This window comes from Acanthaster planci, linkage group LG08, assembly GCF_054643075.1.
Source record: "Acanthaster planci isolate LZ-2023a linkage group LG08, COTS_SCS, whole genome shotgun sequence".
NCBI classification, from domain to species: Eukaryota; Metazoa; Echinodermata; class Asteroidea; order Valvatida; family Acanthasteridae; genus Acanthaster; species Acanthaster planci.
The window spans coordinates 14766981-14792354 of NC_141784.1; the positions used below are offsets into that span (position 1 = coordinate 14766981).

Sequence of the window (25374 nt, forward strand, 5' to 3'; positions counted from 1 at the left end):
AATTTCAACACACAGAGTCAAGACTGTTCAGGATAACAATCATCCTTTAACTCAATGCCTGGGGAATTTATTGACATTTGTCAAAAAATCACCGGTACGCACAGGTGATCCACCCTTCACCTGATTTCATGCCCAGTTTCCGTGCAACATCTTTCTCATCACAATTTGATTTTTATGTTGTTTCAAAATATCATGTAACCATTTTTCAACTTGCACTTTTGTCAGTTTGCTGTTTGAAACACTACAGTTCAGTATGTTTATGTTTTGAACTGAAGTGTATGTATGACACAACTTTTTGGTGCGCACATACGTGTACATGCATTAATGCCCGAGCTGTCGAGAGTGGTAATGGCTGCATGGGCCCACAGGGTGCATTCCACCAAATTGTTGGATTGCTGTGCAGGAGCTCATTGATATTCTGTGATCGGGGTTTTTACGAGACATGCCATAATCAGGAGGGATCATGGAGATATTTCTATAAATCACAAAGTTTGGACAGGCACCGTAGTTTCCAATTTGGGCTATTTCTTTCACAAAAGCCCCAACTTGTGGGCTTACATGTAGTTTTGATAGAGGCAGGTGGCTACAATCAGAGCTGACCGCATAGTTTTACTATTTGGGGTATCTTCGGGGAAAGGCAAATAAAAAAAGAATCCTGTGGCTAACCCTGATAAAATTGATATGAAAAGTGAACTTCTGGCCATAACCTTGAATTTCCAGTGAAAAACCGCAGACCAACCTCTGCCTGAGAGTAAACAGGCAGCACTCTTTTCGTCTGAGATTGCACTATGGGTGCATATTTGGTACAGTGCAACCCACAATGCTCCTAATGTACATACATTCCCACTGTGACATGCTGAAAGTACCATTCAGTGTGTGCCTTACAACCGAGACTTTTGAAGGTAAGGCAGGTTCACAATGTAAGCCAGTATTTGTACTCAACTTGCTGTCATAAAGACAGAGAATTCTAAGTTAATTTTACATACTTTTAGCATTTTAACATTTTTTTTAGTTCAAGCTGCACAAAAATTAAAAAAACATTGCCAGTGTTCTGCCACATCATCAAGTCCTTGCTGGACCTGCATTGCAAACAACTGCACTGTTGATGGCATCTGCTTCCAAAAGTTTGGGCTAAAAGTGTTATGGCAAACCGTCATCTTGTCATCTTGTAATTGACAAGATTATTCTCTTCATAGGATCATCAGTGTCATAGCAAAACACACTGACGCCTCCTCAGTCGCTGTCAGAAAACGCACTGATGCTAGGACCGCTAGGCTCGAAGTCTAACATTGTTTATGCTACTGCAGCAAACAGTCATACATCTAGGTACATGTATTCCGACTTCCACATATACCGGTACTGTGTCACAGCTTTTCAGGATGGTCAAATGAAACCGTTGCCTGTTTTTCTTTTTGTGTCTTACATTCAATTTCAAATATGTAGTAACAAAAAAGAGACTTAGGCTCTATGATGTATATGGGTCTACTCTACATTATACGACAAATTGCAGAAAAAGGTCCTTCATCATTGAACTCATCTTTAATCACTTCCAGCCATAGGCCTTATATTCGTGGCCGGGGACTCCGAAATCGGAACTTTACTATAAAAAAAAAGTTGCTGGGCGTTTCTTTAAAAGTTTGGGCTGTCAGTTAAAAAGTTTAAGCCATCATTGGCCGTAAATAAATTGGTCCAAGGCAATAATGGGTTGCTGGGGCCGGAGAATTGTGACTTTATTTTATAGCCGGGGTGACCGAACTTATAAAAGCCTGGAATAAAAGTACGAGCTGCTGAGAGCTGCTGGGCACTGCCAATCATTCCCTGTATTCTTTCAGCGCAGAGCGCTGCAATTAGCGGAGGTAATCCGTGTATTGTTTGTGCAGAGTGCATTTGTTCGCGCTGCCGGGCGCTCGCAGGGGATTATCGCTGCACTGCACCGAAGACAAAGCGCAGGCTGTGCTGGCTCATTATGCACCTGTGCCCCATGAATGACCCGGCCCGGGCGCTGCTGGCCCTTGCCACGTTGACTGACAGGGCACGGCCCTAGCTGCTTGAGAATAAAAGCGCCGTGCTGTGGCCACATGTGTTCATATTGGGTATCGTGTTATTCAGAGCACAGACAATATGGCTGAAGTTATATCTGGAGAGTCCAGTTCTTCCAGTGAAAGCGAGTTTTATCTGAGTTCAGACGAAGGTTCTTCATCTTCATCACCGCCGTCACCTGCTCAAGTACAGTTAAGTACAGAAATTGACAGTGATGTACCCTTGGCGGTATATGCCAAGCGCAAGAGACAGTCCCGTACACAGACTGCCGCGTCGACCAGCAGCAGTGCCGCACCATTCCGGTGGACAGATGAAGACAGTACACCGCTGAAGTATGGCTTCACCGGTAATGGTGGTGCCGTCGATCCCCGCCTGCATCGCAGCTCGACCTGCAGTGAAGCCTTTGAACTGTTTTTTGACGACGTTCTCTACAACAAGATAGTGCAAGAGAGCAACCGGTATGCCATGCAGAGGCCCGCTATGACATCGGCGCACATGCGATCATGGACTGATCTGAACACTAGAGAACTGAAGGCCTTTCTGGGCCTTTGCATAATGACGGGAATTGCAAAGCACCCCACACTTGTAGCTTCTGGTCCACTGACCCACTACTGAAGATGAGCCTATTCCTGTCCGTCATGCCCCGAGATGGCTTCCTTGCCATCCTGCAGTCCCTGCACTTCAACGATAACACCGCCATGCCAGATGACTGCACCGACCGCCTCTTCAAAGTGCGCCCAGTCGTCGACCATCTTGCTCAGAAGTTTGCCACTGTCTACGTTCCTCAACGGGACATTTCCGTCGACGACTCCCTGCTGAAGTTTTACGGGCGTCTCCGCTTCGCTACCTACAACCCCAGAAAGAGGGCCCGCTTCGGCATCAAGATGTACAAGTTGTGCCAGAGCACCGGGAGTGCCACCAGGTACTGCTACAACTTCAAAATCTACACCGGCCAAAGTAAAGGAGACCTCCCAGCAACTACACAAGTGGTGATGGACCTGGTGAATGACCTAAGTGGTAAGGGCTACAACCTTGCCCATGACCGGGCCTTCAGCGGTCCCGATTTGTTTTGACGACTTCACAACCAGAAGTTCAACGTCGTCGGCACCGTCATGGCGAACAGAAAAGGGATGCCGAAAGACCTGCAGTCTGTCAAGCTGAAGCGGGGCGAAACAGTGTTCCGGTCGGCCGACCTGGGTGTTAGCGGTTCTCTCCTGGCCATGGTGTGGCAAGACAAGCGCAACATCCGTGTGCTCTCCACCATGCATACGGCAGACATCCGTGGCACCAGCAAGCAAGACAGGACAGGGCAGGAAAAGCAGAAACCGACCTGTGTCATCGAGTACAACGCCCTGATGGGGGGCGTTGACAAGAGTGACCAACTAGCGGCAAATCATCGAGCAACTCGTAAGTTGGTCACCGCCTCTCCTTCCTCGACTACCGCTTGAGTATTGTCCGTGAGCTGCTGTTCAACGAGCCCTTGCCCGAGTACCGCCCTCAGCACGATACTCCACCAGTCACCAACTCCCGCTTTGTCGGCCGACACTTCCCCATGGACTTTGAGAGGACCAGCTATGGTGACTTTCGCTACCGGCAGTGTGTCCTCTGCACTTCGCGTGGTCTGCGAAAGAAGACACACTTCGAGTGCGACACGTGCCACCAGCCCCTCTGCGTCGCCTCCTGCTTCAAGGAGTTCCACACTGTCCACTAATTGACACTTTGAACATTTATTTTCATGGACATTTTCATTGACATTATATTTTGTGTTTTTCATGTGTGTTTTGACTTGGTGCCCCACTTATCTGATGTAAAACAATAAGTCATTTACTGGTGGTTTTAGGAGTTGTCATAGTTTCAACCTTTGAAAAAAATGACGAAAAAGACAAAGTTTCTGGAAAGTACTGCTTTGAGGATGTTGTATTTTCATCTCTTGAAAAAGTGGCACATTTCCTTGTAATGGTTTTACTAGGTGGTCATGTTTTCAACCTTTGAAAAAAATGACAAAAAGACAAAGTTCCTGGAAAGTACTGCTTTGAGGATGTTGTATTTTCATCTCTTGAAAAAGTGGCACATTTCCTTGTAATGGTTTTACTAGGTGGTCATGTTTTCAACCTTTGAAAAAAATGACGAAAAATACAAAGTTTCTGGAAAGTACTGCTTTGAGGTTGTTTAATTTTCATCCTTTTTATTCCTTGCACCGGTGTTTGCTTTTTATTTGATTAGAAAGAGTGGAAATTTATTTTACTACTTTTATGACTTCAACTATTTCAATGAGAAATGAAAAGAAAACACAAGAGAAATGACGAGAAGAAAATAAGAGAAAAAGAAGTTCTCTCCAAATATTTGTCTGTGTGTGTATTTCTGTGTGTACTTTATTTTATCGGTTTCTAAATTTTTGGGGAAATAAAGTTTGGGAAGGGAAATATCTTACTCTATGGAAGGGAAAATGAAAAAGTTGGGAGATAAAATTTGAGAGTGGTTTGGGAGAGATATAAGTTTGGTAGTTTGGAAAATATATAAATGAAAAAACTCCAATAGCTTCAAAAAATAGCAAAAGTTATATGCAGCAGTGCCATGAGAAAGCCACACTTTTAGACCCTATTTTTTACAGCATGATTCATTTGTCCATCATTGCCTGCACTCATTGAACAGTTGACAAAGCCCAGTGCACGTGGGCACAGCTTCCCATTCACTCACCGCATATTACACGCTGAGGTCTTGACCGTCAATCGCTCCGCATAGCAACACGGCAGCGTAGCAACGCACTGGGCCAAGGCCCAGAACAAACAAGCCCTTATGTAACACACACAATTGGCGCTCTATACAGAGCGGGTGGCGTGGCCGCAAAACCGAAGGGTCAATGGAAGTTGCTTGTGAGGGCTACATGTAGATTCGCCACGGGACACCCATTTTATGGGGTTTAGGCGTTCAGAAAAAAAGATATGAATTTTTGAAGATTTTTGAAAAACGAAAATATTAAAAAACCGCCCGGCAGCGTATGTAACGGTTAAAAAAGCACCCGGCAGCAAATGGTTAAAGAAATCCAAGGATTTATTGAAGTCTGTCTCCTATTCTCCAGAAGTTTTATTTCTACCGGTGTGTCCATTATAAGTATGAAATAATTTGCTTCAAGTAACCAGGTTTGGTTTGGAAAGTTTTGCTGAACATCGGTTTGGTTTGATTCCGATGGAAACTTGCAAAAATTCTGATTGAAACATCAAAGGACACACCACTAATGCACGGCAGAATTTCCATGCATAAATACAACTAGTGAACAAGTACATGTAGATTATACAAACTTCATATAGTAAAAAAGTAAATATGCACAGAGTGATCTTACGACCAAGTAAGGTGAACTGATTATAATTAGTATAAAATTCCAGCAATTTGTATCAGCTATTACAAATTGAAGTAGGAAACCAATACGTATATGCAGTACGATCAACTTTAACATTTTTTAAGGTTACAAAAATCAGAACCACGTGGATTAAACATGAAATTATATGAAGGAAGTGTAATAAGTTGCAGGAACAAAGCATTAGAGACTATTTCAATGACTCAATCCCAACCAGTTTTCTATACAACCAGAAACTGCCACAGATTTGAATAGCAGAGGAATTGTTTATGAGGGCAGCGTAAAGAAATACAAGTATCGTAAATTTGCACTTAATATTGATATTTCTGCATGGAACACCAACAGAACACGGTAATTTTGATAATTGCTGCACTCACGATTAATTCTTTCTGTTTAAGCCATAACAAAACTTCATTAATTCAATTTTAAAAATTGATCTTACTAGCTATCAAAACCACTGCTGTGCTGACTGCCAGGTACAAAAACACACAAAAAATCATTTAATGGAAAAGTGGAAACTTTACCTGAACTATGCAAGTCAATGCTTTCATGGTAGCAGTGGCAATAGCGACATTAGTGACAATTTTTTTAAAACCTTTTTTTTCCTGTGACCGATGAGTGCTGCTCGATTAACTAACTAATTAACTTGTTGAAAATAGAATGCAACTATTACCCACAACTTAAAACCATTTATTAAAGCTTAAGTAGTCTACCTTCAACTAATGTGCGTTCTCTCGGTAATAAGTTAAATAATTCAGCATACAAAGCTTGTGGAAGGGAATATAAAGTGATCAAATTAATGAAAGATTAAAATTTGTTTCATATGGGTCTAAGATACGGCAAACACTGGTATTAGAGTAGAGCAAATGCTTCTGTACTCTTACCCATTAAATAAACAGCAAGGTGTATGTGAACACGAGAATGACAGTACCAGAAAAGCACGAGTACTAGTAGCTATTGTAGCATACTAATAATATGAAAAGATAAGAAGTAAGACGGGGGGGGGGGAAATAAGGATATTTCAAGAAGGACAATTAGATTACACGCAGTATTAATGCAAAATCCAAAAGTCTTCCATTATGATCCGTCAGGCCTTTTAGGATGTTTTTTGCAATCCTTCATTTATGACACATAAATGAAACTCTGATGAATTGTTAACTCTGGTGCATTCCTAAAGCAAGCGGAACAAAATCTTCTCCATCATGGCCCTTTTGGGTGTCTCTTCAGAATAATTCATTCATGACAAATAAGATGAAAACTTTGGTGCATTGTCAACAGAAGCAAAGTAAAAATCTCTTCTATCATAACTCTTTGGGATGTCTTCCCGGAACCCTTCATTCATGAAAATGAAACGAAACTTGCGTGCATAGATACCAAGTGTTTTCCTGAAATCCTTCATTAGTCACAAAAGAACAAAAATCTGCTTCGTAGTAAAAACAAGCGCCCTCCCAAAATGCTACATTCATGACAAATAATACAATGTTCAGTTGCATTATTAGCACAGTGCCTTTCCAGGATCCTTCAATCATGTCATAGAAAAGCTAACTTAAGTGCATTTCTTTCTGGAATCCTGTAATCATTAAAATAAAACAAAATTCAGGTATACTGAACAAGTGTCTTGCTGGAATCCTCGAATCGTGAAAAAATGAAACAAAACTCATACGCCTAGGTGTTTTCGTGGAATCCTTCAATTCTGACAAATGATACAAAATCAGGTGCATTATTTGTCCAAATACCTTCCCGGAATCCTTCAATCATTACATAAAAAAAAAACTTGTTACCACCCCAGAGGGTTTATACCCTGGTAAGGCATCATGGAGGAGAAATTATGTTTCTCTTTTGGTTTTGTGTTTACGATTTACTGGTTGTTCCTACCACATGTTTAAAGTATCTGGAACTTCTCTTATTGGCCTGTTCTATTTATATTTTTGAAGTTATTGAGGGTACTTAATTTTTATTTTTTTATTATTATTTTGTTAAAATTAATTTTGTATTATATTTATATTCTTTTTCATTATAATATTTTTGTTATCTCAGTTTTGTTCGTATTCATTTTGGGGGGGTTATTGTTGTATTTTGATTCCTTTAAATTTTTTTTCTGGTTTGTTTTATGTATTTCTATAGCCTACATATTTGGGGATATATATGTATGACTGTTTTGTAGTCTTGCTGGTTTTTTAATGTATGTAAATTTTTGTTTTTATGTCTTGTCAGCCGGTGTGGAGAGCCCCTGGACAGAAACTGTGTTTCTTCTGGGCAATCCTTCAGGCATCGGCTGACGTTTTTCCATTTTCTGTTTTATTTTTGTTTTTTTGATTTTTGAGGTTTGTTTTGTAACTTGTCCTTTTTCCCAAGAAATCAAATAAATAAAATAAATAAATAAAATGCTCAGGAATATTGATCTCATGTGACAAAGACATCATCAGGTGAAAGTCATGTGGCATTAAAGGTGCACTCTTCAAAGCACTATATCTCCTAAAGTGCAAGTCCAATTTGTTTTTAACCTTGCAGATACTTTGACAGGGAAGTGTTATAGACATAAATTGACCTGATGTGACAATGACATTGTCAGATAACAAGTCATGTGACATTAAAGATGCATCCTTCAAAGCACTATATCTCATGAAGGACATATCTGATTGTATCGAAACTTGGGAGATAGCTAGAGAGGAAAGTGTTATAGACAAAAATTGACCTCTTGATGATGTTGTCTTGTCACATGGCATGTGATATTGAAGGTACATGCTTTAAAGCCCTATATCTCAAGTAGTACATGTTCGATTGGGTTGAAACCTGGCAGATAGCTTGAAAGGGGATATTGTAGACAGTGTTGTATATGTAGGTCTCGAGACCATTTTTCCTGGTCTCAGTCTTGGTACCCTGTGGTCTCGGTCTTGGTCTTGTTCCCGTATGGCCTCAGTATTTTGCTGGTGTCGGTATCTAGACCACCAATATTGCATACAAGAGTGACTTGCACTCATTGTGCCGAATTGATTACACTCGACTCAAGATCGGGTGTACACTGTAGAGTAGTATTGCTGTCATCATAAGCATATGCAGGGTTCTAGCCACAGTGGGTGGTGCCGGGTGGCACCACCCGGTACTGCAAATTTCCACTGGGCACTCAGGGTGCAAATTGGCTGTGCCGCCCAGCACGGATTTTAAAAAAAATGAACTGAAATATCACTGAAAATGCAGAGATGCCAATTGGTACGATTTAGGTTTAATTTTTACGATTTGTTTAGTCCATTTACAACTGTATGATCCAGACTGAGATTTTTTCTATTTCCAACCCGAAACCTTCCTCCATGCTCGAAGGTACAAAACCATATGTGTGTAAAGTCTAGACACAAGCTATTGGTAGTAAGGAGCTGGCCTCGTACTGCGCACGTCAGAAATGTGTCGCGATAGAAACCAGCGTGGTTGAATCATCCTTTCGCCCCAATCAACGCTATGATGAACAGGGGGTGAATAGGCACAATCGCAACGTGATTGTGTACGTCCATATGCACATTGTGCATGTATACATAAACTGATATCGTACACATGTGTGTCGAACATCATTCTAAAGTTGACCATAGTGGGAGGAATGTCGAGGATTTGATTCTTGGATATTTGGTGAACAACTGGACTTATTTTTCACTGTGGCAACAAGTGAGCAGAAGTTCAGAGACAAATACAAATGGGCCATTGCAAAGTCTTGTCGTGTAGAAGCTTACATATTTTGCAACGCATGTACATTTAACTGTAAACATAAGCATTGCCCATGTTGGATCTTACGGCACTGAGAAGCACATTAGTTAGCCCAAGAAAAAATAGTGCTGCTTCTGATTAAATACGGTCTGTAGGTAAGGATTTTTTTGACAGTGTTTTTATGTTGATTGAATGGGATAAAAGTTGCCAAAAATTGCCCCAAAAGTGATTAAAATAAAAAAAATTGCAAGAATTAATGCAGAAATTTTATAATCAACAATGCCAATTCACACTTGCACAATGCTAGTCACGTTACAAGTGTTTTGATGTGACAAGAAGTTATTGACAGGTGTTTGTTGTGAAAGAAAAGATGATAGGATTTTTAAAACTTTTTTCTAATTTGCCGATGAAAATTCCTAGGACTGCACCAAAAAATTAGGGAAACCAGAACTGGACGTGCGATAGGATTACACTTTCATTTTGAATATTTGGCATCTCTGATTAAATGTACCAATTCAATCGTATTTCAAGCACCAGAAAGTATTGAGAACTGCCTTCACTGCACTTTGCAATCCAAAAATTTACCCGGCACTAAAATTGTCCAAGCTAAAGCACTGAACGTACGGGATATGATACAACCTCCTTTTTTCTGTTCGTGCATGTATGCTAAGTCTTAACATGTAAGGCTGCATGCTAATTTCAAGATTGCGAAATGCATGAACTACAACCTGTATAATGAGGCAGCGATCAGCAGCATATATGTGCACTTTGTATATACACGCCATTTTTTCTTAATGTTTTTTTTCTTCACATGTGTTGCTCTGATGATAATTGTGCCATTGCGATAAAATTCTGCCTCTGCACTGTTATTGACATTGCCACACAACCATATAAATCTGCCATTGTACGCTTTGGTTTTAAAGACCACAAGGAGTACCGGTACAAGGACAGCAAAGCTGGCAACAAAAACATTCCTCAGTGTGTAAATTCTGTCCTGGAACGAATCACATTTCAGAGGGATCCAGAACAAGTTCAGCATTTACGAGGCACCTGAGCAGAACAACTTGACATGTTACATGTATTTGAGTATAGTTCAAGTCAGTCTGACTTCTAATATTTTCTAATTCATTCTAACATTTTGTCCTCAAGTGCTTTGTCAGCTGTTTTAGCCAGGGTTGCTGAGACCAACTGGCTTCCTACCTCAATCGTGCTGGATTTTGTTGGATACCCAACCATGATACAACAGAACAGGGTTGCCTTGAGAAAATTATAAACATGTCAAGGATTAAGTTATTGTTAATTAACTTATAATTAACTTGTAAAGTGATGTTTTCAGTCTACAAAGGAGCTGTCTTGAAGTGTATAAAAAGTTGTACTTCCTGTTTTTGCACACGATACATGCAGTGTAATTCTTTTTCAATTCTTTTATTGCATATTTTACATACAAGGTCTCAAGGTCTTAGTCTCAGACCATCAGGTCTCGGACTTCCAGGTCTCGACTACAACACTGATTGTAGATGAAAATTGACGTCATTTGATGATGACTTCATCAGGTGACAAGTCATGTGGCATATCTTGTAAATTACATGTCCGATTTGGCTGAACTTTGCAGGTAACAAGAAAGGGAAATGTTACAGACAGAAATGGACATGATGTAATGAGAATGGTGCCTGATTCATGCCGTAGATCAGTTGTTCAAATGTACAGAAAGAGTGCAAAAAAGCCCTCTGTTCTGTTGGCAAACAGACAGATGAGCTCTCTTCTGTTTTTGTTTGTTTTTTTTTAATGTGTGGTTTTGGTCTTCATGTTGCCTGTTTCTGTGTTTGGGGCTTTTGGTTTCCGTTTAATTTTAGTTTTGGTTTCCTGAGTTCCGAGGTATATAGTCTGGAGTCCAGGATCCAGGGTTCCGAGTTTCAGGTCTAGGTTTTGGGGTTTTGTTTTTGAGTTTTGGTTTTGGTTCGGCGTCTGGGTCATGCCTTGTTTGATTTTGTTCTGTTTTTGAAGAATTTTGAAATGAAATGTTCATGACAGGGTAATTGCAATAGTATTTCCAATTTTTCAATGTTGGGCAGGGCTTAGCAAAGGAAGGTAATTGTCTGAACTTGGCTCATATACCTTAGTGGTTGCCTGCATGCCTGGTGGAATTGAAATCTTCGGTTTCCCAAATTTATTTTCTTAACTTTCACTTGCAATGAGTACAACACAGCATTGTCCATAAACAAGCACTGATATAAAATGTACGCCATACATTTACATTCTCACAATTCGTGACAACACTTTTAGACAAGATCTAAAAACTCCAGTGTCTGGGGGACAAAACAGAAAGTTTCTCCCGAAATGACTGTCAAATTTCCTTTATCTGTAAAAAACTAAAGGAGTCTTCTTCCTCCTCCTAAACGAGGAAATGTTATGGTATCGTATAGGAATGCTGATGCTTTTAACCCCCTAAGGAAATTAAGGGAAAAAAAGGCATATGAACACACATTGTACTTATACAGCATGACAACACAGTAAACTTAGTTAAATTTATACATTTATACCTATATAAATGACATTGTTTTGAGAAAAAATATTGACTCAGCTGAAGTAAAGGCTTTGGATTTCTTCCCCTCCAGCCTACTGTTATTAATACGAGGGTCTTTGACTTACTTAATTATCTTGTATTATCCAGAACCGCATCTTATCCAAAAAACTTTCCTACTTGTAAGGGTCATTTATTGATTGGACCAGTTATGGAGCCATTTCATTGTACATGTTCTTATTGATGTGGTCATGAATTTCTTTCAAAACAGTTCGAATATGTTCTCTTTGTAAAAGGAATGTACTTGTATAAGGACACCCTTTTTAAATTCTACGGTTCTCATTTCTAACCGACCCTATTTCTAGCTCCTGACCTAAAAACAACTTTTTCGTCTGCCGACCCTAAGAGGATCTTGCCTATAAAAAAGTATGATGTGATGACCTGCACAAAAAAATGCACTGGAAATGTACATTTGCGATACACTTTTTCTCAAACAGCATCGCAGCAACAATCAAAATCCATGGTACAGCATCAATAGCAAACCGAGCGGTACCTTACCATTCTCAATGCACTACATGCAAGCATGTACAGAGTGCCATAGAAAATATACACACTACACAACCACACTCGAACGAGGTGTATTTCGACATTGAAAGCAGCATGTTACCACAGCAGCATTCATTCCAAAATGGACTTTTATTTGCCCCAAGCAGAAGCGCCCCCTTATTGGTTGAAAACGAGCCATGTTGGTCAGGAGTGTTCATTTTGTTGGTAGTGATGTGACCGTAATGCATCCATTTCCTATTGGTTCATGAACCAGTGACGTTTAGTTCTGACCAATACCTCAGTTGCTAAGAAAATAGCACCCTCTCTTGGCCTAGCTCAAGGCCCATAGTCAAGGGTGTTTTTTTCTGGCTACCAATATGGCTATAAACATGTATCATACAGGTATATTGTTCTTAATGTCACTCCAATAGGTTCCACCTGTTTCCTAATGAAATTAGTTTCTGTGTGAAAAATGTAGATATTGAAAAAGCAAAAAGGCACGCAACCCCACATACCACTTTGCAGTTCTTGTTAATACACAGTAGATTAAGAAGGAGATAAATCTATTTCTACTGTTGGGCTTCATTCGTCATGTCATATTGGCCTGCACCGCTGTCATGTTTGTCATAATTTTCTTAATGGTTATATTTAAACTATTTTTAAAAGGACATGTGTGAGCTCCACAGAATATAAAAAGGGCACCCTAATGAATAACAAATTGTAATCATAAATCATATACGGTAACAGAGAGCAAAGAAAATTAATGAAACACAACAGGACAAGCAGACACATCACCAATCGTCAAAGTGATGTAACCCATATCGTTGTGGTCAATATCATTAGGTAAAACCCAGCAGTCCAATAATAGACGAATTGCACTTGCTAAATCAGGTGACCTACACTGTATACTATAATGGGTATCAACCCATAGTGGTTTTTGAGTGTTGTTTACACACAATACAGCAAAGTTATGGTATAGTACCCAGCACATCAGTAGTCCGAGTGTTGTACCTTTTGTTGGCTTTAATTTTGGTTAATAATACTTATGAAACACTTTGCTCTTAGTGTACGTCGTGTTTGTTGATATTTAATACCCACTATAGGTCATGTGACTTTTAGAGGGTGCAGATGGTTTATTGTGGAGATAGTTGGTCACACCAATGCACATCATCCAACAACTGCTGTAACTGTTGTGAAAATATTTCAGCAGGTTCATTATCAAAGGAGTTTAAGTGTCATGGTTTTGTTGGCGATGAGCTTTCATCAGTATATTGCTGACAGTCCAAAATAATTACCATGGCTGAGCCTCTATCTGCTACCTGATTATAATGTCAGTGCAGTTTATTTATTATTTTGCTTTTAAAATGAATAAACTTTGCCAAAGCCATTTTTCTAAAAGATAGTCAAATGGAGAAGCAGATCTCAGTTGAGTCTGAGAAATCTTCAGTTTGCTTTGTGTCAGTTTGATAATCTGAGATTTCCTTTGTTTTTATTGTATGATTACATTCTATTGTGACAAAAATATCTGAAAATCTGTTCTTAGATCAGTTAACTGCATAAATTACAATTAAAAAAAAAAGTCAAAATACTGAAATAAATAATTATGTATTCTTTGGTCATGGCTAAAGTTGTTCCTGTGTCTTTAAAAGTTGTACTTTTTGCCTGTTCTTTACAGACTGACAATAGAATACCTGTGGCACATTCCCCACCACCTGATGGAAGTGATGGCTATGAAGATGACTTTGAGGTACAAATGTGGGATTATCTTCCCTATCTTTATGCATCATTAGGCAAACTCAGTTTCTGTCTTTTTTGTGGTCATCTTGTAAATAACTGTATTTATGTTTATTTGTTTATTTCTAATTTTTTTGGGATGCTGGGATACTGCATGGCAGCTGAAGGGCTGTTTCAATGCGGGCATGCAGGAGGTGAGAGTTGTCTAGTTGTGCCTTCTTGCAACATGGATATATGATGTTCCCTGCAAAGTGCAGGGGGAGCAATATCTGAGAGGAGCAATGCACTTAGGTAGATCGTAGATATGCAGTGACTATTCTCATGGTGTCGTTGAGTGTGACATCCATTTTTTTGGCATGGATGCTCCTGCACCATGCTGGAGCGGCATATTCTGCAGCGCTGTCGACGAGCGTGAGGATGCCTGTTCGGAGAGTACTTGTGTAGGCTCCCCAAGAAGAACCAGCGAAAGGACACAAGATGTTATTTCTTGATGACACTTTACCACGCAAGGTCTCAATGCGTTGTTTGAAGGTAAGTTGTCTATCCAGTTTACCCCAAGATAGGTTGGGATGGGGTTGCATGGCAACGTTGAACCATCAAGCTTAACAGTGAGCTGTTAATAGACCTTCTTTGTATTTAGAGTGAAAGGTGTTGATGTGGTTTTGGTGGTGCTCAGCTTTAGTCTCCACGTACTCAGGTAAACAGCAAGGACATCCATGTCTGATGTTAGTACATTCTCTACCGTCATCCAATTCCGCCCGAGTACAAGAGTGCAAGTTCATCTGCAAATGCATACTTGGATGACAAGGTAGGGGGCAGGTCGCTGAGATAGATGTTGAACAATATCAAAGCCAAAACTGAACCTTAGGGAACCCCATTCTTTAGTTGACACAGTCAACTAGCCTGTCCATCGCTTGTCTGGAGGATGAAACTGCTGTTTGAGATGATGGTGGAGATAAACCGCACAAGTTGACAGTCAGGGTGACTTGTAATAGCTCTTGATGCCAGACAGTGTCATATGCTGCTGTGAGGTCCACCAAGATCGCACCTGCCTTGTGACCCTTTTTAAAAGCTGCCTCAATGTCATCAGTGAGATTGACAATCTGATGGACAGGTTCCAGACAGGCAAGGAGGAGTCTCTCTTGGGAGCTTGAATGGGCCACAAAGAAGTAAGACGGGGTGATAGTTCTTTGGGTCATCAGTTGGCTTGTTAGGTTTTGGTATGGCGATGACCATTGCCTTACGCCAGATCTTGGGTATAGCCAGGTTTGTGAGGCAATTCGAGTAGAAACCCTTGAGCCATTCCAGGCATCGAGGACTGCAGTGCAGGAGAAATTCTGGTAGGATGTTGTCTGGTCCCTGTGCTTTTTTTAAACATAAATCATGATTTATATTCAGAAAAGCCGTATCCTCTTTGAGTGATCCCTGTTCACCATCTCCCAGGTTGTACCATGTGATTGGGGTGTGATCCCTGGCTACATGGTGTTTCAGGTTTAATGGCTTCTGGCTAGCGCCCCCCGAACAGAGATATTGACAAATGTGAAGAGCCACCAACACAGGGCTGGGTAGCTCAGTTGTAGAGCACTGGTACAGTATTCCAGACGCCGCAGGTTCAAGTCCCGCTCCAGTCAATTTCTTTGTTCATTTTATAATCATAAGCTTCTACATGTAGTCAGTTTCTCTATATGATTTGTTTTATTCCTTTTTAGGGGGGCTAATTCACTCCCATTCCACTCATTCAGGCTGTTATTTGTCAATGATCCCCAGTCAAGTTTTCAAAGCTCTTTTTCCTATGATGCTAAAGTTTTGCGATAAAAGGATTCTTCCATCTTCCACTCATATCTCCAGGCTTAAGTCCCTAGTCGTGAATATTATAGAGAAATGGAATTTTATTTGTAGGTTTTGTACTTATCATGAACACTTTCATTAGATTCACTGCCATCGTCAGCGAATTCATTGTCACTATCCACACCTCCGCTGGTGAAGTAGTTGGCAAAAACATTCTCATCGCCTTTTAACTCCATCCTGCAAGCAGTTACATTGTTCAACATTGAAGCTATAATCCTATTGTTGGAATCACACGTTTACCTGACATGTTTCTCAAACACTTAAAAGCTTTTTTAGTGAGGGAATTCAGTAAAATAAATCACAAAAACACAGTCTCCTGTGTTCACATACCCCTGCCAAGCCTACACATGCAAATTTCCCAAGTGCCCATTACAATTTGCCGAAAAGACTTGATTATGTGTTCTGCTCCTCGACACTCCACAATGCATTGCGGTCCCGTCGCCATATTGGTCCTTCTTTTCTCAGCACTTTAATTTACGGACGTGTCTTTATGGCATATTTGGAGTTTCGAGGTCTGTAATCTTTCGCGTTTGTGAATTGACTTAATTCCTGAGTATGAATAAAGATTGTTTTCTGTGCTATTGGTAAGAGTGCTTTTGTTGTAGTTCGTACTTTTGTTGTTCTTTTCTGCTCCTTTTTCTGTGCATTATCAGGTTTTGGTGTGAGCTACCGTTGGAATGTGTTGTGCATGTGTATGGCCGTTGAACAGGGCTAGCGGGCAGCCCTTTGTTCTCTATATAGTGTATGCGTTCGAACAAGAATGGCCCAACGTTGGATGGGATTGGCTGCACTGCTCTTTTGTGGTGCAGTTTGCGTTATCTGAGATTAACGGCCTTGACGAGGAGAGACCCAATGGGCCGGGGTTGAGTGAGCAGCTGCCGCAAGATACACCAGACCCTTATTTACATTGATCGGGTTGAGCAAGCAGCTGCCACAACATTACCCTTGATCACCAATGACCATGGCTGAAATTGATCGGGTTGAGCGAGCTGCCGCAACATTACAATTGATCACTGATGACTACTCTGGTTGCCTACCGGTTGGGCCAAGCTGACGTTACGCTTGATCATCTTTGACCAGAGTCTAACGGACTGTCTCTCCTCTATGCTACGGGTACCGTGAGTGTTGCTACCGGCCACATCCCCAAGCGACCCTACCAACTGATGGCCCTGCAGGGCTCTCGGGGCGATGGTCCGCCGTCTGCCCCGTGTCCCTCACCGGCTACTGCTTGCCATGTGACGTCCGCTTGGAGGCAAACCAGTGCTACAACACGGCACCCAGCCTCAAGCTACATCTGATGATGCTAGCCCTTTTGGACTGCTACGCCACTGGGGCTTTCGTCCCCCACACCCCATCCGCAGTTCTATTATGATTTCTGCTCTGCCGATGGACTCCTGACATGAGGCCACCGATCCCGACATGGGACATTCCAGGATACGACCGACCACTTGGGGGACCCCCACCCATTTGCACCTCCATCTGTCCTCGCTCCCCACTCTGGCAAATACTAAGAAGAGCAAGGCCAAAACATCTTCTTTGGCTTCTTCCTCATCCAAGGCTAAGAAAAAACGCCGCTCTGATCTAGATCCGCCCCCATGGATGGCGACCCTTCAGTCCCTTTCAGAGGCCTCCACTTCTCTTGCCTGCAAGATAGACTCCAAGCCTCAGCCAGCAGCAACAGAGCCTGACCTGGATCCCCTTCCAGCCATTCCTCCTCCCTCACAAGGGGCACCTTCGGAGGTGGAAGTGGCCTCTGTTCTCTCACCAGACCTGGTCCTGGTCCAGACCTGGGATCTGGTCCAGGATCATGGCAACTCTGTCCGTCTGGCGCTGCACTTGGGGGGAGTAAACTTACTCCTTCACCCCAGTTCCCGTGCTCTGAAGTCCTCTGGCAGTCTCCCTATGACCAGTGCCTACCGTGGGGGTCGTGTATTCATCGGTATGGCTCACCAGTCTACACACCGGTACAGCCCCATGCCTCCCGGGCCAGCTACGACGACTGCCACAAGCCATGAACTGCAGCTATCAGACAAACTTTACAACGGTTCATTCAGGCGTGATTTGGAGGTTACAACACCTCGAGCAGATGCCCCATTGTTCCCAGGGCAGCCCATTCAGAAGCGCCACCTATATGTAACTATGCGGGCTCTCCGCTGACCACTTTTCAGGCTACAGAACTGCATCATCGCCATGCTTCTCGAACGCCACTCATCACTGCAGCTTCTGCCTACCGGCTAGGACTATCTGACCAGGGTGCTCCCCGGCAGCTCAACCCGTTTTGTAAGGTAGTCCAGACATGCTGCTGACGCCTTGGGTTTTTAGGTTCTTTCTTCAGATTCTGGGGCCGGATCACCACACATCAGAAGCGTTAACACTCATCATCTTCTGCGGGGTCCAAATGCAAGAAATCTCGATCTACACCTAGGCAACATATTTATCTTATCTTATATTTCCCTTCCGGATCCTCACCCAGATTTGTAGCTGGCTCTGCTTCCGACTTCACATCTAGGTCCATATCCGACTTCACATCTGGCTCCGTCAGTCTGTCTAATACATGATGCTGCCCATTTTTTTTATTGCGCTTAATAAATTCATTCTATAATAACAATAATTTAACTTATCCATGCTCTACTTATGATTCACATCTAGCTCCACCCTGTGACGCCTGGGGGCATCTCCTTTCCGTATTAGGTACAGCTGGTGACATATTCTATTTTATGAAGCTGTCCCGGTGAATAAAATGTGATACAATCAGCGTACCGTGTGTTTATTCTGACCATCGTTCTTTTGTTCATAATGACTGCGGTGGATGTCATTGTTCTACCCGCATACCTATCGAGCCCTCTGATATCTGAAACTTTGTCATCTGACGCACTCAGGCATGTAAAATCAACCGCAATCTCCAGACCGGCTCCCCTCCATCTCTGACCGGGGATCAATTCAGTATCCACGTCTCAGGCATCCTAATTCACTGAACTTTACATCATCGTGAAATCTACATTCTTCTTTCATATATTTATTCCCGACTCTCCATATATTCTTTCGCTCAGCCTGGCCACGCCCAACATTGCTCTCTGGACACAAGTTCTTCTCTAGTGGGTGTGCCCAAAGTATGTATACTGTCACTGTTACAAGGTCAGACAAAAGTGTACCTACTATCCACACACAATTTTGTTTATGGGTTTGCCATGGTTGCCTTTCCGACTGCACCCTGCATAATCAAAACAAAAGGTGGAATTGGCAAGCATTTGTTAACTTCACTATTTAGTCGCTCAGATGGGGAGCCCCTCTTCCTCCACTCCATCCCTGTGGGGTCTGGGACACTGCCTCTTGGGACAAACACGTCAATGTTTTGGAACTTCAAACGGTGTTCAATGCTCTTTGCCCCTTTCGAAAACACCTAGTATGTCGTTACGTTCGAGAATGACAACTCCAGGGCAGTGGCATACATCAATCATCTGGGCGGCACTCACTCTCCCAACTCTGTGCCCTTGCATGGCAGCTCTTCATGTGGACAAATGATAAAGGCATCACCCTCTTAGCTGTCCACATAGCAGGAACCAAGTACCTTGCCAGGACCAAGTGTCGCTGAAAGTCTAGTTCCTGGCTCTTCATCACTACGACAAAACCTTTTCATCAAGCATCAAAAGACACTATTGCCCGATGGACTATTTCGGTCTTCATGAACAGAGACTGGCCGGCACAACACGACGAGACGACTCAATCTCACGTCAGGGCCCACGATGTTTGGGCCACCTCCACATCCTGGTCATACTTCAGAGGAGTTTCTGTGGTGGAAATCTGCCAGGCGGCTTGCTGGAGATCCCCTTCCACCTTCACTGAGTGCTATCTGAAGGATGTTCTGCAAAGCGAAACAGTTCATTGCACAGCGACCTTGCATTTGGCGGTCCAAACAATGTCCAGCACTGTCCCGGGCTTGACAGTGAATACTTCCATCATGAATATTTCTTTCTTCTGGTGAGTGTTCGCTTGGGCGACGCCCGCCTATGTTCTTTTGAAACTATACTCCCATCACTGACCCACGTCCATGGTATGGTGCCACTCTGCATATGTAGGCTAGGCATTGGTATGTGAACGCAGGAGACTCTTCCCCCACATTAGTGTGGGTCGGGTCTCCCAGTGATCGACCCTGCCCAGCCGCTCCCGCCCGTCCTTCCGGCTCTGGCGACCTTACTGCTTCAAAAAGGATGAACGTGGTGGCGGGACCGCAATGCATTGTGGAGGGTCAGGGGCGGAATACATAATCAAGTCTTTTCAACAAATTGTAATAGGCACTTGGAAAATTTGCATATGTAGGCTGGGCAGGTGAGGATTTTAACCCATATTTTGATTTTTATGCTAATACACATTGGCATATTCAAGAGCAAACTATGATGTCATCCAAGGCACTGAATCTCAATGTTGCATCTAATTTGTGCACAGAACATTTATAGATTTTTTTAACCACTGCTATGGCAGATTCCATTTTCTTTGGCAGTTTATTGCTGTGTAAGTATGTGGCAATAATCCAGCAAAAATCCTTTTCATTGAAATGTTCCCAGATAGCAAATTAGGGGTTCATTTCAACATGAAAACATGTAAACTGAACCATGTCTTCTTGGATTTACATCAAAGCAAAAGCCCCCTCACTTGTCCAGAAATGCTTGGTCAATATTTAATGTTTGATAAAGTGCACCGTTCAGTTCACGTAACTAAAAAAAAGTCAAACAGTCTTCATACATGGAAGAAGAGTACAGAGATACACAAAAAGTGATTCTAAGAAAAATTCATTTCCTGGATCCTTTTGATATTGGAGTCATGTGTGAAGCTTTTTTGGCGACATCTAGTAACACTATCAGGTAGTACACATTAACTCTTTGAATTGCTTACAAGTTTTAATTGTTCTCAAAGTAAAACTAAACGTTGATTTTTATCATTTGTGTGTTTAAGGAAGAGGATGGTTCTGAAGATGTTCCTGGCCGTTCAGAATTTGAGGAGGATAAGCTGGTAAGTACGATAAAAGATAAATCAATTAACCTAACTGCCATCTGGTTCCCTCGAGGCTGCCTGCTATCGTGCCATGGCTAAAATAAGAATCCTGTATTAAAATGCATCAAAATGAGGGAATTTTTGCACACAGTGCAGTATTCTGGATAAAGCCTAACCCAGGGATTATCAACTTACACGTATGCAGTGCTCTAGGCCAGTTAGGTTGACTGCACAGTCCTGCAAAGTAAAATAGTTTCTGATCATTGTATTCTGTTTCATTTAGCATGGACAGAGCTTTATTTCACAGTAATTAGGACCCATAAAAGTTTTACCAAGAATTACACATTTTTAGCTGTTTCGGTCACCAGCCAAAACAGTTTTTGTTTTTCTTAAGATTTTTTTCTGTTTCTTTGTATTTGTAAATTGTTTGTTTCTTTTTCAAATTTTTCCTATTGACTTAACCACTTCGTGCCGGCGCATTTTTCAACATTGATGATGCTGGGCCGGCATGGCTATCATTTTTTCCGTTTTCAAAATCCTTCAAAAATTCATCATTCCATTTAACGGTCGTTCATAGCCGCACAAAGTAATCTTTAGGCACTACTCTAAGTTGACAGGTGACCTTCATTGACGCCTGAGTATTTCAGCCAGGCCTGCAGTCTTGTCAACAGAGCCCAGATTGTGCGGTGTTATACAACTGTCTTTTGTTCACGAACCTGGCTCAGTGCACTGCTGACCTCTTTTCAATAGGGGCCAGATTAGCAAGCAGCGGTGCTATGTGGCTCATCGCTGCAGTGGTGGAGCGCTTTTGTCCCCGGTGGTAATCCGCTTCCTCTCAATGCCCCAAACCCTGGTATACGGTTTCAAAATAACACTGGATTATCACCACTTTTGAGAGTGAAAAATGTTGGTAATGCCCAGCAGCCTTGTCTTTTGTTTGGAGTACGGTCTTTTGTTACAGGGCCCTGTTTCCTTGTCCGAGTTCGGGACCCCGGCCACGCATATTAACCATACGGCTCCGATTTCGGCTGGTAGTGGTTATCTTAAGAAGCGTGTTGAATTTGGGTCCCCCAAAAAACAAAGGTCAAGGTTACAACAACTAAAGCAATAGAAATCTTGTGTGTAAACTTCAAATTTCGTCTGTGGATTGCTATTGATCCTGAGAAGTCTATTGCATTTTGGACCAAAAAGGCAAAGGTATCCTTGGACTTGGTAAATTACCTTGTTATAACAGGCACCTTGTATTATCAGAAAAAAAAAGTGAAAAAACAAAGCAATACTGGAACCTAAAAATGTCCTTGTTGCATTGGCAATGCTTTGATATTAACAAGGTTCAACTGTAATCAGGCCAGACTCCAGGACTTTCCAGTCTTCCTCTCAGTAGTGTCCATAGCATGCCATATAAGTTATATCCAAACACTCACCTTATATCATGTAAAATGCAACATTGCTTGAAATTTAATGGTACTCTATTCTTATAACTAGAAAAATGTGAAAGAAAATTTTTGTGGGATTACTGCTTTGAAAAATTTCTAGTGTATACAACAAGAAAATGTTTGTGTGAAATAAGATTTTTTCATTATTGAGAAATATATGAAATCATTGTTAGTAGTAAATGGAGCCTGGCAGTGTCTAAGGCGGCTTTGCAAAAAGGTTGCCGCGGTTTGACCGTTGCGGTCGCCGCAGTTTGGCGCGGTTGCTTAGGATCGTACAAACTGCGGTTTGGCTGCATCAAAATCACTCATGGGAAGACAAGTTAATGAGGTACGAGTTGAAACTGCGGCATTGTAATGCTAAAGCATCATGAATAATGCATTATCAGCTGTCCAAAACACAGTGATCGCGGCGCGTTTTTTATGAAGCCCAAAGTTTTTAGGAACTTCGGCAGTCGCTCGTATGCCCACTGACTTGCGTAACTATGAAAGCGTTGACTGCGTTGATATCGGAGGGGAATCAACGATCATACATAGTATGAATGAAACACAACGTTTTCAAACGTGATTTTGATCGGGTAATTGCTTCGAAATATAGAACAGCAAATGCTTGCTTAAAACTTGTATTACATACAGTATGTGCTTAATGTTTCTGCCACTTTGGTGGTACGAGTGTAAAATAATTGCCTTTTACTACCGGCTTGTATCAAATCCATTGACTTTGCGGTAGGCCGATGTCATGTGCGCTCCAATGGCCTGCGCCAATAAAAAGCCCAAATGAGAGCTGCCAACTTTTACAAACTCATTTTAGTATTCAGAAAGGAAAAAAAAATATTTTGTTGGGAAGATTTGTATTTTTCATGCGGCACTCTCAGTGAAAAACAGTACGTGAAAATCAGGACTTTTTTGCGCCGCACTGATCGTTCGCATTGCAAAAACAGCAATGGTAATTAAAAGCGAGGATGAAATTTTCTTTCGGAAAGTTGTAATCACAGTGGTGTAATAAATCACTGGTATCAAATAATGTGCACTTCTTACTTTACGGATTCCCGGCCCGGCGATGGACATCGTGAAACGCCATCCAAAAAGGCGAGACCATGCAACCAGCGTATATGCATTATACACGTAGTACCACTATGTCACGCGCTCGCAAATAAACAACTGTGATCCAGTAGACATGACATTCAGTCATTTATCGGTCATATTTTGCCAGCTCTTAGATGCACATACAATACACGCACCCTACTCAAATAAAACAAAAACAAACAAACAAAATGATCCGTTCATCTTAGACTGGAATTTAAGTCTATGGAATGTAGTGAGAATTTAGGTTCAACTATACGCTCCTTACGCAGTTCTTTGCGCTATAAAATCACATCGTTGTACTTCTCACAAATTTCTTCATGCATGCGTATTCCGGTCCCTGTGTTTTCTTTATCGGGAGCAACTGAACTGCAAACAAGCCAAGTAAAATCACACATCGGACTTATCGATGTGATTGACGCTTATTATCGGGCTTCCTACTGCAGTATAAAGCTCGTACGCTTAATGCGTTCGTTTTAACAAATTAAAGCCCTATTTTTAACAAGAATATCGTATTGCCATATTCCTGGTGAGTTTCCATGCGAAAATCTGTACTGGTTGGCAGCTCTGCCAATATGAACCAGCATGCCCGTTGATGATACCGACCCGTTGGTCAACTACACATAATTTTACAGTGTTTTCCTACCGGTACCCTAGGCTTTTGACGGAATGACGAACACTCATGTTCAACATCGAGTGACTGAATTTTTATAATGGTCATTTTATTAGTGTCTCTATAAGCCAGTTTGGGACAACAAATATCAGAAGTATTTCACACACATGGGTGGTGGGACACAAAGGCCTTATTTTCCACCACTGCCCAAGAGTTTAATCCCTGAATGTGAAACCTGCAAGGACGCTTCTTGCAAAGTTGAAGTCAACGAGTGACTGTCCTTTACTGTGTTGTTCGGCATATCCTAATGCTTCTAATTTGGTTCTGAAAGCAGCCCAAACGTCCGCTAATTTTATTATCAAAACAACTACATAAAAACAAAAAGAGAACCACGGTTATGATTAAACAGACAACAAATCAAACAATAATCACAGAGGAAGAAAACAAGTGTTATTTATGAGAAAACCTAGGATGGGGACATAAAAGGAAAATATTTAATATTATTATTTAATATTTACAGCAGAAAGTAACAGGAAAACCTTAAAAAGCACAGTTGAATGCACAAAATAGATATGATAACTTTTAATTATCACAAATTAATATTGCAACCAGGAAAATCGTAGCGGCTCCTTTCCCCACCGTAAGTTGTACAACTCCACTCAAAATACATGCAAGGTCCCATTAAAGAGGGTGATTGACACTCCACTGCAAGTTCATCAGGTTGATTGACACCGACCCAGTTATCAGGTCTGCTGTTGAGGCTCTGTTCCATGATCAAAGGATTTTGCCAGAAGCTGCTAGAATTACAAATAGGGAAATATGATTCGATTATCCTTGATTAGTAGTACTTTTTGCGAGCTGTGATTTGGGGATACCAAATTCGGCAGTTGCAGACTAGGGTTTTTACGTTCAACCGCCAATGTGTGTTCTTGTACATGTATTTGTTTCAGGAAATGGGGAAGAAGTAGGTGTTTCCGGTAGAAATAGGTCGGTTGTCACTGTCTTATATGGAATATTCCAAAAAGGAAAGTCCATGTCAGTTGGTGGAATAGCTCTTCATTTGTACTGCTTGGGTTGTTGATAATATTTTTATTGTCTTTTTATTTTTTTTTCCTTTCACTGGCTGTAAATTTATATGTTTTATGGAATTTGGAATGTTTTATGGATTGAGAGATTGCGAAGCACTTGCTTGAACCGATTCACTCGTACCCACCGCCGTGCAGCGCGTACTATATACTGTAGTGAATTCAACCCACGTTCACTTTACGTACATGGCTATTGGATGTGTACACGGCTATTAAATGTATACACGGCTACTGCATGAATGGGCCGTTGCCTCCCTTTCCTATTTTGGTTCAACATAGCTGAAATATTCCCTAAAAATTTCTTGAGTCAAGCTGCTTCCACAGAACACCGAAAGCCATTTCTTCCCCCCCCCCTTTTTTAAGTTGGACTATGGATCCACTGCTGGAAAAAAAATATATAATTTATACGGACAACAATCGGATTTAGGGAAAAA

At 41.6% G+C, this 25374-nt stretch overlaps 1 protein-coding gene across 4 annotated transcripts in view; it reads left to right on the forward strand.

Moving 5' to 3' along the window:
- The window catches only part of wdr60 (WD repeat domain 60), a 270009-nt gene that overhangs the window by 42844 nt on the left and 201791 nt on the right, over positions 1-25374 (forward strand). For all 4 annotated transcript variants that reach the window (XM_087140251.1, XM_087140254.1, XM_087140252.1 and 1 more), the window contains 2 exons: positions 13831-13902; positions 20688-20744. In XM_087140251.1, coding sequence (XP_086996377.1) covers positions 13831-13902; positions 20688-20744 — 129 coding nt within the window. The remainder of the gene's footprint in view (positions 1-13830; positions 13903-20687; positions 20745-25374) is intronic.